The sequence below is a fragment of the Pagrus pagrus genome (genome assembly GCF_965226575.1).
Source record: "Pagrus pagrus genome assembly, chromosome: 16".
Classification (NCBI taxonomy): Eukaryota; Metazoa; Chordata; class Actinopteri; order Spariformes; family Sparidae; genus Pagrus; species Pagrus pagrus.
In genome coordinates this window covers 7,587,101-7,604,310 of record NC_140200.1, presented here as the reverse complement: position 1 = coordinate 7,604,310, position 17,210 = coordinate 7,587,101, and the positions used below count along the sequence as shown (strand labels likewise).

Below are 17,210 nucleotides of genomic sequence, written 5' to 3'. Positions count from 1 at the left end.
CCACTTGACGGACTGATATGACCTGCAAGGTGAAAGTCATGTGAGCGGTGGACCAAGAAGCAAGCTCCCAGGACGAGCGCCAGGCTTTGAAGCAATTTATCTATTGGCCAAACCGTGTAATTACAATGTCGCTCGATGCAGTGGGACCCAAAAGGATGTTTCCCCATTGTGAAAGATGCTGCTTTAAAACTGTGGATATGTTTTTTGAGCGTCGCAAACCCCTAGAAGAGCCGCACGATTAAATCATTTTATCCTGATTCAAGTTAAACTGGAAGTTGGCCAGCTGTTCGATTAGGAAGATCCAGGTAATTTTATTCCTCCGGGAAGTCAAACTTTTTTGGGCTTCATGCGTCTTTGAGCAGCTTTCATAATGCATGGGCCTCTGCCTCCGACGCTGTATCCAGTTCTCATTAGACGCTATGAGCAAAAGGCGTCTGGTGGCTGATTCTCAGTAACCTCGCCAGCTCGTCAACTTTTATTTCAGCATGTAAATGGTGAAGAACAAAATGCCACTGACCTTGAGTTTATTTTCTACCCTGTATTTAGTTTTGCCCTTTGTGAGGGCGACACCACAAGTTGTGCTGTAACTGCTAACAAACACTATGACCTGTGATCGAAATGACCAAATTACATAGATGTGTTTAAAATTAAATACTGAGGGGGACAAGTTTTTTTTTCAGGATGGATGGGTCATGTCCACCCTGCGGTCCATGAAAAGTTTTCCTTTTTCACTTCCTCTCAGTCGAGCTACTTGGAGATGACGTCTTTACAGCCACTCACGTAAGAGACTTTTGGGAAATAAACGTAAATTCAACGTTTAGTCATTTTACATCATAAATGCCTGATTCACAATGTGCGGTTTATAGTGGCGCATTTCCTGAAAACTCAAACATGGCAACCGTTATTACCACCAGGATAAAAAAAAACCCAGACAGGTTTTTTTTTTTTTTTTAAATAAGTATTTCTTGTGAATGGAAAAAATAAACATGTGAGAGCGCTTCACTTGGATGACAAAGCAGTTCTTTGGAAAAAAGCAGCTCTTCCTTTCTGACTCTTCAGTCCTGTGTTTGCCCGCGGTGGAATTTTACTGGAGAGTTCGCCTTGTGTTTGACTGCCCAGTCCTCAAACATGCGAATGAATGGGCGATGGAAGGACTTCAGGTTTTTGCTTCTTTTCAGCGTCCACTCTTTTGTTGCATCATGTCTCTTTGTGTTTGAGAAAATGTCTCCTAATTAAGCCCCGATGCATAAAGACTGGAGAAACTCTTGACTGATGGCCGTTCACTGTACTGACTCCTTCTCGCCGTGGCATGGCAGACCGGACACACACACACACACACACACAAAGTAAGGCTTTTACATTCTCATTCAGGGGATAAGATGTATTGGACATGGTGTTAAAAATGCAACAAAAAGAGGGTAGTAAAAAATAGGGGGGAAAAAAGACGGTCTCAAGTTGTTTCCATGAAAGACCCCCAGCTGGGAAAGGAAGAGAACAAGGGACAAAGATCATGTACCCCATCAGGGAGCCCACATAACATGTCTCGGTGGAGCGAGAGGGGTTTTTTAGGTCTGAGAACAAAACATGTGGAGGGAAAGTCTTAAACTATCTCAGCCAGTTGTAGATTACAGTCATTTAATTCCTTATTAGTAAAGTTTCTTTTATATCTGTTGTTCAAGATCAGTTTATTTAGAGGTTTATATATGACAAGGGCCTCATCCGCCCTATTAGCTGTAAAAACAAGTCTAGTGTCCTGGATAACATCCAGCTGAATGTGTTTTATTATTTAATGCTCAAGGTCTCTCTTCTCACTGACTGACTGACTGGCAGGCTGCTGCTGCAGAAGGTTGGAAGCAGCCGAACAGTGTCAGTCGAGCGAAGCTGCACCTGACAATCACCACTGCCCCCTGCTGGGCTCCACCTCTCTAAGACTAAGCTGTGCAGTCTATACTATTCAATACTTCACCCTAGTTTCAGTTTGAGAACAGACGACAGACTAATGAGGGTGAGGTAAATGCTGAAGTGACCTCGTGTACCACCGACTTTTTTTAATTTTATTTTACAAGCCAGGTGTGGTTCACATAAAGAAGAGGTGCAGAGCAGCCAGATACTCTCGTCTGCCAGAGAAAACATCATCATATGTTGAACTCGCACAACTTGTGACCTTTTGACAACCCACTGGTGAGCGGCATAAAAACGTCCTCAAAGCGCCATTATTTCAATAAAATATAAACTTTTAAAACATGCTCCAGACCCCAGTGGGTATTGCGGTTTATGAAGATTGTAAGAGCAAACTGGCTCACATTTATTTTGCTGAAATAAGTATGTTAAGTTATGTGATAAGCAAAGCGGCATTAGAGCGAACTGACAGATTTCACAATGCAGTTTGACGTGAATTTCTCACAAAGAGGGGAAGAATGGCACACATTGAGGCCACGCTGAGATAAGCGTGGCAGTGATGAAATGTGCGCTGGTGAAACGAGCATGAGACTTTAACATGGAAATGTCAACAGAACGTAGACATCAATAGACAAAGCTGAATCCAGCACGATGTGACCTGGTTAGAAGTAGCTCAGGTCGACATCAAGCCAAGAATCCTGGTTTGTTTAGCTACAAACAGTTTACTCAAACAGCGTCATGGCAACAGATCTCACCAATAAAAAATGGTTTAAAGGTAGAAAAAAAAAAAGGCTGTCGAGCCAAAAGTATCAAAGGTTTGGGTCAGATGTTAAAGCAGGCCTTTCCCACAGAAATGATGGAAACAGTCTTAAAGCAGCTCTCAACACATACACTGTAAATCTTAAAAGGAAACCGATTAGCTCAGTATTACTAAGTAAAGTAGTATCACTTTTTCAGATTTTACAGTGTAATAAATACCCAATTCTGCAGTTCCCCTCAGCTCTACAACGCTTTCTAATGTCTTTCAGCATTGTTTTGGTGCTATACACACAACCTTTTTAAAAATGTATCACTTTCAGTCTTAGCAAACACCTTTTATTACTCCAAAAAGCACCAGTTTTCCTGAAACGTCTCGTCAGTAGTCCCACCTTTAATTCTGTGACTTTGTGACATCACACTATGTCACCATGTCACACATTTGCATTAATTTTACGCCTAGCAGCTAGTTTGGCACGGAAGAATTGATTCAGCACAGCTGCTCTGTTGCTGTTAGCGGTGCTGGCTCAGGCATGTGTGAGCTGACCAATCAGAGCAGACTGGAGATTCAGGAGGGGGGACCTTAAAGAGACAGGAGCTAAAACAGAGCGTTTCAGACAGAGGGCAAATATGGTGTTGCAGCAATGGACAGTATGAGTAAAACGTTGTTGTTTTTTAGCACTTAAGCATGTAAACCTATTCTAGCAGTAAAACAAAATAAAATTATGAACCTGAAAATGAGCATAATATGTCTCCTTTAATAGATCAGCTTGAAGAGTAAGATTCATGCATATATTGCAGGCGATGAAAAGTTAGCAATTCACGCATACAAAGTAAAAATAGGTAACTCCTATAATATAAATGGTCACCTCATTAGTCACATGATCGCCTGTCTTTTGGTAAAAGGGACTGCAGTTGTCTGGAAACCATCTGGTCTATGTGAGAATGCCGCTGCAGGCGTCATGACAACATGCACTCGGAGGAAGTTAAGAGAAGAGGTAGCCATGGTGGGAAACTGATGTGGGCAGTGCTGTACAAATCAACACAGCATGATAGCCATGTATCACATTAAAATATCCTTCAGAGCTCATGTGAATCATTTCATGTGTCTGTTGTTGTTCCTACAGGTGAAACATGATTCTTTTATCCGAAACAGATGGAGTGAAAAGAGTCCCTGGTCAGACTTTGAGCTGTCAGTCGTCTCCTCATTCTGCTCAGACTCCCCCTCCCTCGCTTTAATTGACTTCCCTGTTCCTGGCCACTGGGGGTGACCCTTTAAAAGGTCAGACAAACACAACTCAGCCGAAGGAGACTGGACCTCAGGAGGTGCAGCACCAGTTCCAAACTAAGACAAAAAACTACATCCCGGCGAGAAGAAAGAGAGTACAAAATGTTTTCAAACATTTGAAGAGGACCAGTGAGGAGCAAAGGAGCTGTTGCATCACAGGCAATGCAACCTGCATGAAAACTGTACTGACCCTGGGAAGTGGGAGTCTGAGAAGTACTCAGATCTTGTACTTAAGTAGAAGAAGCAAAACACAGTGTAGAAAAACAATGTTAGTAAAAGTAATTCAAGTTTTAACTTAAGTAAACGTCTAAAAGCATTAGCATTCAAATATACCAAAAGTATATTATTATTTTATTGTGATATATAGTATCCATATACATTATTTTAAAACATTTTTTTAAGAATCCTGTTGTCTTTGGTCTGTTATTAAAAAACTAATTGTGAACTCCCAGGAAAAAGAGTAACTAATGATTAAGTAATTAGTACTTAATGAGTCTGTTGGGTAACTACTTGTGAATAGTGATTAATGACTCAGTAATCAAACTAACTCATGAATTAAGTGGTCAGGATGTTGATCCACAGTTATTTATGAACTAATTACTACCTAATGATTCATTAATGTAGTGTCTTGCAGTCTGTTCTCCATTAACTCATCAATATCTACTACATAGTCCTCAAATCAGTTATTCAGGAATTACTTATTAACAATTCATTAACTATCTAGTTGTTCCTGATTCATTCCTTACTGCTCCTCAGTAACTACTCACATTTTTGTGTATTTGATCTTTAAGTAGTAACACATTTTATTGAATAAATGTAGTTAGGTAAAAAGTACAATATGAGCCACTGGATTGAAGCTGAGTAGAAGTATAAAGTGGCAGCAAATAGAAAGTACAAGTTAATTAAAGTGCTTAAGTAAATTCTTTTATCGCCTTCCACCGCTGCGGACATGAAGCGTGCATACGAGAAAGGCGGATGCAGATGCATTTACGTGTGTGTACGTGTATTTCTGGGCGCGCTCAGTGTGTATGTGTAGCGAGTGGGAGAGACGAGGACAGAAGCTGGCACTGTCAGACGGCCAAGCGGAGGAGAAAACTGGGATAAGAGGCTCTTCAAAGAGCGGTGAATTGGTTGAAGAAGCCGGTGCCATTCAGCACGTACACCCAAATAAGTGAGGGAAGGGCAGTGAGTGAGAGGACTGAGAAACAGGAGAGGTGGTGGTGGTGGTAGGGGGGGTGGTCGGTACTTGGATGGATGAAGATTCATGTCACTTGCGAGAAAGCTCTACCCGACATCAGAGCAACAAATTGCATTGGATGTCACTCTTAAGATCAAGCTCCACTGGTCGATGAAACCTGCGTCTCAGTTTCCAGCTGTCTGCTTTGGCAAGCTTCTTCCTCCTCACCTCATCTTATGAGCAGCGGGGGGCTTTAACCAAACCCGTTCCCTTGAAATAGCCTAATTGTGTTCAGTTGACTTCCTTGGATGCAACAGCCCTTACAAGTTAATCACCCAGGAAAGCCTCTTAGTGACAGCTATGCCTTAATTGCATACCAGACTGTGCCCATCAATTTGGATGGCAGCAAATCCACACATTCCATCAGCATGGGAATGAGGCGTGCTGTCGAAAAACTCTCGGTTCTCACTGAGAGAAATCTTCAAAAGTCAGATTGTGTAATTCAGCGAATTTGATTAAAGGTACCAACTCAAATTCTGCTCCTCAGATCCCACGCTGTTGCTGTTATGGCCCGCTTGCAGGCTTTTTTTTTTGTGTTTAGACTCTTCAGCAGACGCTGTCGACGGGGGCCCTTCAGTCTCCACCAAAACATTCAAGGCAAAACAAACTGACCAGTGTGACAATAAAAGGGGAATGCGGCGGGGTGGGTTGGATTTGTTTTTGTGTGATGTGACCGTGCCCACTCATCTTCGCTCCGCTCTCAGCTCTTCTGCTCGTTCCATGCTGCGTTTTAGCAGTTTATCCCGGGAAGCGGGGGTGAAGACGCTAACCTTTTCCACATAGCAATAACTTCCCACCATGACATCGAACCAACATTGCTTCAGTGTCCCTCAGCGCTCGCTGTGAAAATGTCAGACGAGCTCTTTTCATCTGAGGGAAATCCTATCTGATTTACTCTCCCCCCCTCTTCCTCAGCTGAGGCGCCTGTTTGTACAGGGCCATGTTTCATTTGAATATCAAAGCCTGTGAGGAGGTGGCCAGACACTTTAAATGCCATTTTTTGGGCTTCTCTTAAGGAATGTGACTGCTTAAGTGTCCTTGACGAAGGGACCTGATCACTCAGACAATGCTTCCTTTGTGGCGGCAGGGTGACGGTAATCTCTATCTATCTACTCGCCGCTCTGAAGACGAGATGAACGCAGAAGTCCATTTGCATCTCAGTGCGCAGCTCTTTAAGGCTCCACGGTTTTGATTGGCGTTTGAGAAATTTGTTCACATTTTTGGCCGTGAAACCAAACACCCGCGATGGCCAACATGCTCCTGACGTGTCCTACTTGTGTTTACTAAGCTGCATTCACAATTAACCAGCTGAGCCAACAGATGAAGAGACACACAAGAGTCATTGTCAGGTCACGCGGTGCTTGGAAAGTTGTTACGAGAAAAACCTAAAGGGGCTCTATGTAACCGTACCTCTCAGTTGTCTATTCAAGCCTGTGGATGATTTGTTGAAGTTGTTTAATGCTGCTGGACTGTGGATTTTTTTCAGGTTGGATGTTCCACGGCAGTCCAGAGGATGTGACCTGATGCACGTTCTCGAGTCCGCTTACATAACCTAATGACCCCGTTTAATGTCTACTGCGTGTCACATTGAAGTTGTTCTTTACATCCCAATAGCTTGAATCTTCACTTTGTCTGGATGTCAATAACATAGATCTGTAATTAAATTGATGACTATGATGACGATTAAAACCTAAAGGTGTTATTGGTAACATTCAGACACATTTGCTGATAGCCATTATGTTGTGCAATTAACATTTACTTTATATAGATATGTTTAAGCAAAAAACTTGTCTATTGCCAAACATAAAATATGTTTATTAAAATGTTCTTCTTCCTTGCCACCAATTGTCAACCATTGGAATGAATGTATCAAAACACCACAGGACTTGTCCTTATTCCTGTGCATGCATAGCACTACTTGTGGTCAAATGACCTCATAGCTGGGTCTACTCTGACATCAGTTTGTGAGTTGTTGTGATATTTTGACCTCTCTCAGAGGAGGAAAAACCCATAAAGCTGAAGGCCACTTTAATGTTTTATACAGTTTTGATTGCTATGCTTCAATTTATCATATATTTCTAATTTCCTGGAGAAAAAGTTCAATAAATGTATTTTACCGTATCTAAGAAAGGACTTTTCCGTTGTTTTCCATTAGTACAGTCTGCTTCGGCTTTCTTAAGGCCGTCTCTTTGCATACAGATGAAGTCATGAGATAAATCCTGCAACAAAAAAAAAAAAAGCAAACAAAAACACGACAACTGGACAATGGCACAGTGTTCCCCTTGATAACACTATCGAACATCTAAACTCTTTATCTTCTCTGAGTCTCTGAGTTTATCTGGGCATGGAGGATCTACCTGTATCTTCTTTATTCTGCAACAAAAGTTTGGCATGTTCCTACACTGCTCCTCTAGGTGCCTCTCATACCTTCATCTGATGAGTGTGGTATCAATGGAGGCTTGAACAGGGACCCTTTGTTGTGAACTCTGAGCATCGAAACAAAAGCAAAACAGGGATTAAAGTTTCTGTAGGACACAAAGATAGCCTACATGCTGCAGTTTATCGTATAGACTGAAGGATTTATTTTCCTATGCACTTACATGTTAGGTTTAAAACCTCCCGTGTGGACAAATACACTCTTGTTTTTTTACACTGATTTCTCTGAGGGCTCTCTCGCTGATCTGTATATCACTATCATCTCTTCTTCGGCCTTCTCCCTCGCCTTAGATACATCTCAACATGCCATTCCTTCCTCTCTCTCCTTGCTTTCCCCCCCTTGTGATTAAATCTATTTGATAATATGCTGCAATTTGTTTTGTATGTATTTGTAATTAATCAGATCTCGATCTTGGCTCGTAATATGTTTGTCCTATGAGGGAAAGCGTTTGATAAAGGATCATAAAGCCTTTATCTGCCCTCGAAAAGGAATTTCCTCTTGGCCATGCAGCCATATTTATCAAGCCAGTACATTAAACACAAACAATCATCAGTCACACGCGGATATGAGGGCTATTTAAGTTGATTTATTTACTTGTGTAACCTACTTCTCCCTGGTGTTCGCCCGACGCTCATGTAATGACAGGTATTCACCGGGGGTGTCGCTGTTCTCGTTCTCGCGAGACTAACCAGACAGGAAGAGACGAAGGAGAAGGTCAAGAATTAAACATGGCAGCCCGCAGTATGTTAAGGTCTGTGTGGACCTCGTTTGCGGGCTTAAAAGTAGGTGCCACATGTCCCAACGTGAAGGTTCATCAGCGGATAAATGTCCCGCAGCTACCGGCTTTAGCCATTCAGAGCCGAGGGATCCGCCAAGGTGAGACTCCTCCGCAAGAGTTAAGATTATAGCCCGGCGATGCTAGAAGAGCTATGCTAGCTAGCTAGCATTTTAACCTAATAACAACACGTTAGCAGGGTTGTGTCATCTTTGAGGCAGAAAGACCTGTGTTGAACATGCTCCTCCGATGAAAACAGCCCAGCTTCATCGCAAAAGCAACAACAAAGATGAAAAAATAATGTCAACACATAGCTGTTAACCTGAAGCCACACTTCTGCATTTGGTGTGTTGTGACAGAAGTCACGTTGTTCAAGAGTAAAGTGTGTAGCAGGACCTGCCTGAAGTTTAATTCAATAAGTTTCATGTTTTCTTCTATTCGTACTTCAAATGACACGAATTTGGTGGTCTGTTTATTAAGTATTTCTACACTTCTGTACGGTTGACTGATATGGTTTTTTTCAGGACCTAAACTGAAAACCGATATTTGGGTCGATGTTCATTTGCAAAATTTCAAATAACCATGAACTCAGATATTTTCACTTGAGTATTTCCATGTTTCTGCTATTTTATACTTCCTCACCATACTATATTTGAACAATTTTATGTAGTTTGTGTCAAGGACAGGCTCTTGAAGATACATTAACCTCTAACCTACTTTTGTATTACATTTGTACTGTTATGCTATTTCTATTGTGAACACACACACGCATTGATTGATATATGAACTTTTCCTGTTATGATGTTTTTTTTTGTTTTGTTTTTTAAAAAAAAAGGTTTTCATTCAGTAGTGCAGGTTTGTTGGTCCAGGTGTGTTTGATGGGATTTTGAGGGATGTCTGTTTGCGGTGTGGCCTGATTGGTCCACACGAGTCCACAACCCTACTTTAGCTCGATAGCAAGCTAAATTAAAGTGTGACTAATGATTGTTTCACTTGGCACCATAATCGCTCAACATATAAGGAAGGCAGTGAAGAAAAATAGTAATATTTATGAATAAAACCTAATGTCATATAATGTCTGTTTTACAGTGGTGGAGAAACAAGACAACAAAACAACAGTGGTACGTAAAACCGGGCTGTGATGTGAAGCTGATGATTTTGTACATGCTTTCTATCATCTTTAGTGTTTTGATATGTGGCCTGCTAACAGTTTTTTTGATTCACATCCAGTATTTTTGTGGGTTTTTATAATAAGACAATTAATGTCTAATGTTTTTTATAAATGAAAATGGACTTGCATTTCTATTGCATTTTCCCAGTCTACTGACCACTTATGTCAATTTTACCCATTCACACACACATTCACACTGATGGCAGAGGCTGCCATGCAAGGTGCCAACTGCTCATCAGGGGCAATTTGGGGTTCAGTATCTTGCTCAAGGACATTTCGACATGCAGCTGGGGGGAGACGAAAAAGATGCTTTGCACTGTCAGAGTATGTCTTAAATCAATTTTTAAAATCTTTATAGTAGAGCCGTTCAGGTTGGAGACATTTTACACAACATTTGGATTTTGAAGGTGCGGGTTTAAGGTTAAGACTGCACCATAGCATCCCAGAGAGCAACACAGAGCGTGTAAGCATCCGTTTCACTTTGTTTTCCAACGGAGAGACTCTGTCACATGTGAAAACACCTTTGTAACCACCAGTTAACACAGGGTGGTAGGAGAGAAGGACTAAGGATTGAAAAAGTCTTCCTCTTAATGTATATGTAAATATTAAGTAACACCTGACAAGCTTATGATTGTACTAACAGTAGTCCTATGAATCGTCTTTCAGATTGAAGGACAAATACTGGACATTCCAGCCGCACCACAGCCTCCAAACCCCACAGCCAAGTGTCCTATCTACAGGTGGAACCTGCAGCAGAAATACAACTACACGGTAAATGTGTCCACAAGCATGCAATGACCAAATCATCTGAGGCATGGAAAGTGTATCAGCTGTTTTAAAAAGCCTGCTTTTCTTTCTCATTATTTTGTTTAACCTCCTGCAGGATGTCTTGTTGCTCAGTCAGTTCATCCGGTCAGATGGAGGGATGTTGCCCAGGAAGATCACCGGTCTGTGTCTGGAGGAACATCGCAAGATTGCCATCTGTGTGCAGATGGCCCACAGAGCAGGTCAGTGCTGCTGCATGCCCCTGTTTTTTTTAGATTTCTGCAATTTCAACAAGATTCCCATGGGTCCTTAATATCCTTGAAAGTTTGTAAATTTGAGAACAGGCCTAAATAGATATGGGTCATTGGGAGTGTTGTAACAATTAATCTTGATCTGTGTCTTAAACTATGCCATGTTAGGGGTCCCTAACTTTGAAAGTCCTGAAAAAGTCCTTGAATTTGATGTTTAGTGTGGAAACCCTGTTTCAAATACAGCTCATGTGGAAGCTGATTTTTTTTACCATGATGCAGGATATATTGATTTTTTTTTTTTTTTTCATGTCTGCAGTTAATGGTTGTTTTTATGGCCATTTAATCAGTCAATCATTTTTGGTTGATATAAAACAGAAATGCAGTTAATCCTCACAATTGAAAAACTGAATTTAGCCAATTTTGCGGCATTTTTGCTTGATAAATTCTTCATCAGTTATCAAATTTGTTGACAATTTATTTTCAATTACTTCTCCTGATTACTTGACTATTAGTTTATTAAACTGCTGGTTAGTCGGTTCAGCTGTACTAGTTCCTAATTGGTTGTGTGAATATGTGGCACCAATAGAACCCAGTAAATTCTCCTGCTGTACCTTTCTGAACCTGCTTCACTCATGATGGTCTGTTTTGCATGAAGTACATAAACATGACTTGCTTTTCTGTGTTGAAGGTCTGCTGCCTGACCACAAACCCAAACTTCCAGAGGGCCATGTCCCAAAGAGGCCCAAGCCCCAACTAAACAGGTACTGTATTCATGTGTCTGCTTATATGTGTTCCTCTCACCATGCTGTATCAATCTTTAGTACCAGTCTCTGTACAACTATTTAATTGAATCGTCCACATGTGTTGTTTGTTGTACAGATACCTGACCCGCTGGTCCACAGACTCGGTGAAACCCATCTATAAACCTGGACTGAAGTGGTGTAAGAGGCGCATGCCAGTTGGCGACCCAGCACTGAAGGACAATGTGCGCTACAGCGTCAAGCCCCTTTACATAAAACACTGAAGGACAGAGAGTCTGACGAATCGGTGCAGCAACTGCACCAGACTGGGTGGGCCCTTTTCATATCCAAGTGGTATGACTTCTGTCACGCTGCCCTGGGAATAGGCCTGAAAACTTCATCCATCTGTATTTATACTACCCTTTGTTTATAAAGCTGCGTCACACTGATAATGAATCATGCTCAGCCCCACCCAGAACCATCCATTCTGTCTCCAAAAGCCCTTGAAGTGAACTTAATGCGAGCATCAGCTGGGTCAATGTTACAGTTTCAAAGTAGGTGGTATGTTGACTGTGTATACTCAAGGCAACACAAATGTGCAAATAAAATGCTCTCAACGTGTGTGGACGAGGGCTAAATGGAACAAAAAGAGCATGACTGGACCTCTTCAGTTTATTTGTTTTAAGATAAGACAAACATAAAGTCCTGCAGAATGTTTGCATTTAATACATTTTGAAGTTCAATGTGATTAACGGAGAAATTAGGACTTTGTAGCTTGAAAGAAGTGAAAGACGTCTCTTTTCATAGCATGAAGGGAAGGTCTAGATTCTTGGTCCCATCCCCGATGTAGATGTAACCATGCTGTGGCGTCATTGGCACATGGTAGGAGGTCAGGCCGAGCCAAAACAGACTGCGAAGCACGCACACTCTGCCGGCACATTCACACTGAAGACTCCACGACCCTACACACAAACAAAGAAGACTTTCTGTAAACAAGTGATGTTGAACGCAGGAGGCTGTCACGTCTTGTTCTCTGAGCTGAATTGAAATCAAAGCTGCTTTAATCTTTCTTTTCAAGTCCAAGAACATTATACTGTTCACATGCTAGAAGCAGCCATGGGATACTCCAATAAATCAACCCTTTGTGCTTTTGATATGTACAGTCTAAACCTGTTTCTCAATATGTTAGGGTGCGACCATGAAGACCTGGGGAATTGAGAACAAGAATTGGACCTGCTACTATGTAAACATAAAGCCCTTCTCTTACAGAAAAGGGAGGTGATTGTGATGAATTACATAGTTGTTACATCACTTTCCTTGTGATCCAACTAAGAGCCAAACTGACTAGAAGTTTGGTATCTAGTGTGCAACATATGGTGTCCAGGTTATATCTGTGCTGCTGCAGGAGGAGAGACCTAAAGCTGTAAATCAGGAGTTGCAAACAGTTCGCAGGATTGTTGTGGAAAAGAGGGAGAGCCCGACTCAGGGTCTCAGAGGAAAGCACCTGTCTTCTGGCCCAGATGCATCATACCGCATTTCCCCCAGAGTCCCCTTAATTTTTTTTAAGCTCTTTCTCCTTTTCAGCAAACTCGTGATCTGCTGCTCAGACGGCTGCAGCGAGTGTGGCATTGAGACAGCTGTGTAATGTCCGCTGCAGTGATGACACCACTGACATCCGCATCAACTCGAGGAACACACACAAACATATACACATGTGGAAGCCCTCTTAAATCAGACATCTGTTGGTGCGTGTTTGGTTACGGGCGCTAAACTGTTTTTCTTTCTTTCAAACACATACACTTGCAAGTCCAGATCCTCACTCGATCTACATTCACTGTCGTCTGGAGGACATCCAGCTCAGCAACCGAGTTAACTTGCTAAACACGACTATATTCACATTCTTCTTTTCAAAATTTTATCAAGTGGTTGTTTGCCTCCTGGGTTTCATTTTTCCAACATGTGTAATAGTGTTCACTAGAAATGTCTCATTTTCCCACCAGATTTTGAAAACATAAGAGACTCTTCCTCATTATTTCATGCTTTCAGCTATTCGCACGCAAGCAAGTATTTGACCAACAATAAAAAATGAAAGGAAAATCCATCTCAAGAAAGCAAGTCTCTGCAGGATCATTGTCGTAACATTTTGAATGCCTGTCTACAGTGCTACAATAAGTATAAGTCCTGCATTTAAAACTATTAATCTGTATTATCAGCAAGACATTTTTTAAGTATCAAAAGGTAAAGTAGTCATTGGGCATTAAAGAGTTCCCTGTCATTGTTTTTGGTTCATATTACTGCTGCATTGAGTGTATTTAGCTCAAAGGGTTACTCCACCAATTTTACACATTAAAGTGTGTTTACAGGACGGAAAAGTGATATCTCTGTTCTTCTATATCTGTATAAAATGTACATGAGGAGTGCAATGCTAAACCAGTGGACTGCTTTTCAAAAACCTGGTGCATGCATCACATTAAATGCTACTCACTGAAGGCAATTCATCAAATTACATTACAGCTTTCTCTGGAGCACCAAAAAGTTTTGTGCCACGTTCACATATGCAGTAGTACTTCCCAAGACCCGTAAACACACTTTAATGTGTAAAATTGGTGGAGTTACCCTTTAAGAAGTAGTCTCAACCCATAAAAGGAACACAAAACATGCTTTAGCTTATCAGAAAATAAGCACATAAAAAAGATCCCCAAATTTGGAGATGCATGTTTTTCACTGGACAGAAAGGGTATGAAAAGTTGTAATATTGTAAAGTAACTAAAGTGGAGTAAAAAGTACAATATCCACCTCTGAGGTGTGGTGGAGTAGAAGTATAAAGATGCAGTACTTCAGTAAATGTACTTAGTTACTGTCCATCACTGATTAGCAGTAATAATTTCTCATAAATGAGCTAAAACTGGCTAAACCACTTATGTTATTACTTGAACTGTTTTAGCCTGATTTCCAGTAGAATGAGTCACATTTAACAGCAGTTTGGCCTCTGGTTGGACTCTTCCCATCTTCTGCAGGCTTCTCTTTTGTTTTTATCTTTCTCAGTTTCGTGGGAAAAAGACAATATTAGAATATCTGTAGTTTCCCTTTGGAGGACTTCGGGCCTGACTCAGTAGGTGGGCCCAGAATACGAGATCCCAGATAGGTTTAATCCAACAGAGGCCGCTGCATGAAAAAAACTCAGTGACGGGCAGAGTAAAAGGGGAATTCTTCCAACATATTCCCAGAAAACCTCTGGTAGGCTGACATCAGAGGTTTTTAGGAATTAATTCATTCATTTTACTGTTAACATGATTCAGTTGTTCTCACTTGGAAGAAACCCCTATTGACTTTCAGTCAGCTGAATCAACATAATCATTTGTGCTAACATCACACCTCATCGGGCCGTAATGTAGCATGACAGTTGGGACAGAATAAAAGAGAAAAACCTGACGTTGATTCACTGAAATTGTGAAGGCCTCATAAACACTAGTCCATGCTCATAACAACTGTGTGTTAATGGCTCCAATAGGTTGAACCTTTGTGAACTGGTTTGATTTGCTGCTTTCATAACCTCTCGATGGGCTCAATGATAATAAGATAAAAAAAGATTGTGAAGTGTTCATTTACTTCAATCAGCCCCTCGCCAGAATGAAATGTTGGCAGTTAAAGTTTCTGCAATGCACGGTCACATGTTTATGGCCTGACTTTCACATTGAGAGGGAGAAGGGGTGGTGGTGGAGTTAGGCGTTAGTTACACTGTGTTTCAACATGTGTAAGTGTGAAACTACTGGATATTTTTATGAGACCTGAGGTAAATTTCCCGCCGAGTTTATGGTGCCAAAATCGGATGTTTATAACCTTGGGAAATCTCAAGTAGAGCATGGATGGGTTTGGTAATTAACATGGTGCTCACTGCCTGGAAGTAGTTTGTGTGTAACCATAGATATAAAATACAAGTATATATATGTTTTATTATATATCTTTGTGCGTATAACAATGCCTTTTCACAACCATCTACACTGTCTATTAGCTCGGTATATAAGCAAACTGTAAAAACTGTGTCACAGGGTAACAAACTCAGAAAGAAACCTAAAGAAATGTTAGTTCCAACATAAAGAAATTAAAGTTTCAACCTATCTGTGGTTTAAAGAAAAGTACATTGTGAACATTTACTCTGGCGATTGGGTTGCTTCAATACTTGCAACAAATCTTGTAAAATATGACATTTGTTTATATGTGATGAAACAAGAGGATGACATGTGATAACTCTGTGGTTTTACCTTTAGGAATGTCATCACTCAACACATCCAGGAAGTCAATAGCTGGGTTCAAGTCAGCCATTTCCAGGATGAATTTCTTCTTCAGATTCTTTGGTTCGCTGAAGTGAAGGTAGTTGTCAAGCTTCCCTGCTTCTGAGTCAGACAGCCCTGAGGAGCAACGCACATAACTGGCATGTAATTCAAACTGTATGGATGATGTCAAAATATACTTGAACATGCATATGTTGTACAAAGCAGGATGACCAAACTAACAAAATAATATTGAGAAGTGCTGTGAAATATTTCCCAAAATGTAGTTTATGGTATCGTTCCAATTAAAATAAATACTACATGAAACACCTCAGGGTCATTCACACTAATGTTAATGCGCCACAATGACACACAGGCCCACACACCATGTCGCAGACTGATGCATATTTACCACCAAAGCTGCGGTTGATCTGAACGAGGCCATGTGGACTCTTGATGAAGGCGCCACGTGGTACCACAGACACTTCCTCATCGATCTGATGAACCGTCACTGCCAGCCTGCTCTCCTCTTTGACTTTGGTCTGAAACCAAGAACAGTCCATCACCAAGCTGGGATTTCATGTCTAGCATTGGTATCAGCCAGCAAAAATACATCAGTGAGTTTTTTTTTTTTTTGCACTAAATCTTCATGAATAAAAACTCTTGTTTGCTGCAGAAAAAGCTGACCTCAGTTTGTCTGTTGTAATATATCTGTTGGCAAAAGAAGGACACTGTCTGCAGTTTTGTTTTCTTTTTCACTGTTAATTTTGGACCCACATCCATCCTTATTTTGGCTTTAGTTACTGTTCAACTGCATAATGCTCTGCTATAATATTTGTCTTTAGATAACAGCAGATGGATGATTTATGTTGAACCTACAGGATAATTTGTTGTGATGTAGTGCTGCTGAACACTATAACAACATTCGAATGGGAAGCAGTTTGTCTTGAGTTTTTAATCTGACAGCTCAATATTTTCACTATGCTAACTAACAACTGCAGAGAGTCAATCATATTTACCACCAGCTTCTCCTCATCACTCTCTCCTTGCCTGCGGATCTCAACGTGCTCGTACACATGTGAGGGATCTCCTATGAATCGACCCTTTGCAGCTGTGGACACTTCCTGGATCATGGAGTCTGTCGTGCTGGGGAGCAGGAACCAGTCCATGCAGTTGAAACTAGAGATAACACAGACAGGAAGTAAGGCCATTGACTCCTAGTTATAGGTCCATGATTACAGTTGAGGCTAACTTACCTGTAGAGATTCTTCTTGTCCTGCATCTCATCTTCTCCTCTCCCCTGAGCGATAAAGTAATCCTCATTTAATCCCAGTATTTTCCCCCAAAACAGGACTCGGTTGAATTTGTAGTTCTTCTTGAGGATGACCAGAGAGGTCTGCAGAGCGGCTCTCTGTTCAACATTTAAAGTCTGTCCACTTCCGGCAACGAGCTCCAAAGAATAGTACAACGAGTTGGAGTCCATTGTTTAAATAATAATAATAGTAATAAACTACTTTAACAGTTACTTTAGCTGCTGTTTTGAACTACTTGCTAGCTAACGTAGCAGCTAACCAAAGCCCTTCAGGTGCGGACGCTCATGACCACAAACGTGGTTGCTAT

The 17,210-nt window shown here is 41.1% G+C and overlaps 2 protein-coding genes across 2 annotated transcripts; one reads left to right on the top strand and one right to left on the bottom strand.

Annotated features, from left to right (window-relative positions):
• Positions 1-8,308: 8,308 nt before the first annotated feature.
• On the top strand, positions 8,309-11,970 carry mrps18a (mitochondrial ribosomal protein S18A). The gene is made up of 6 exons (XM_084377451.1): positions 8,309-8,493; positions 9,482-9,513; positions 10,230-10,334; positions 10,447-10,570; positions 11,268-11,340; positions 11,459-11,970. The coding sequence occupies exons 1-6, from the start codon at positions 8,346-8,348 to the stop codon at positions 11,601-11,603; spliced, it is 627 nt and encodes a 208-aa protein (XP_084233577.1). The 5' UTR covers positions 8,309-8,345; the 3' UTR covers positions 11,604-11,970.
• A 7-nt stretch (positions 11,971-11,977) lies between these two features.
• rsph9 (radial spoke head component 9) lies at positions 11,978-17,210 on the bottom strand. The gene is made up of 5 exons (XM_084377450.1): positions 16,847-17,210; positions 16,610-16,769; positions 16,003-16,132; positions 15,582-15,728; positions 11,978-12,281 (listed from the first exon to the last, which is right to left on the bottom strand). Exons 1-5 carry the CDS (start codon positions 17,071-17,073, stop codon positions 12,121-12,123), a joined length of 825 nt encoding a protein of 274 aa, XP_084233576.1. The 5' UTR covers positions 17,074-17,210; the 3' UTR covers positions 11,978-12,120.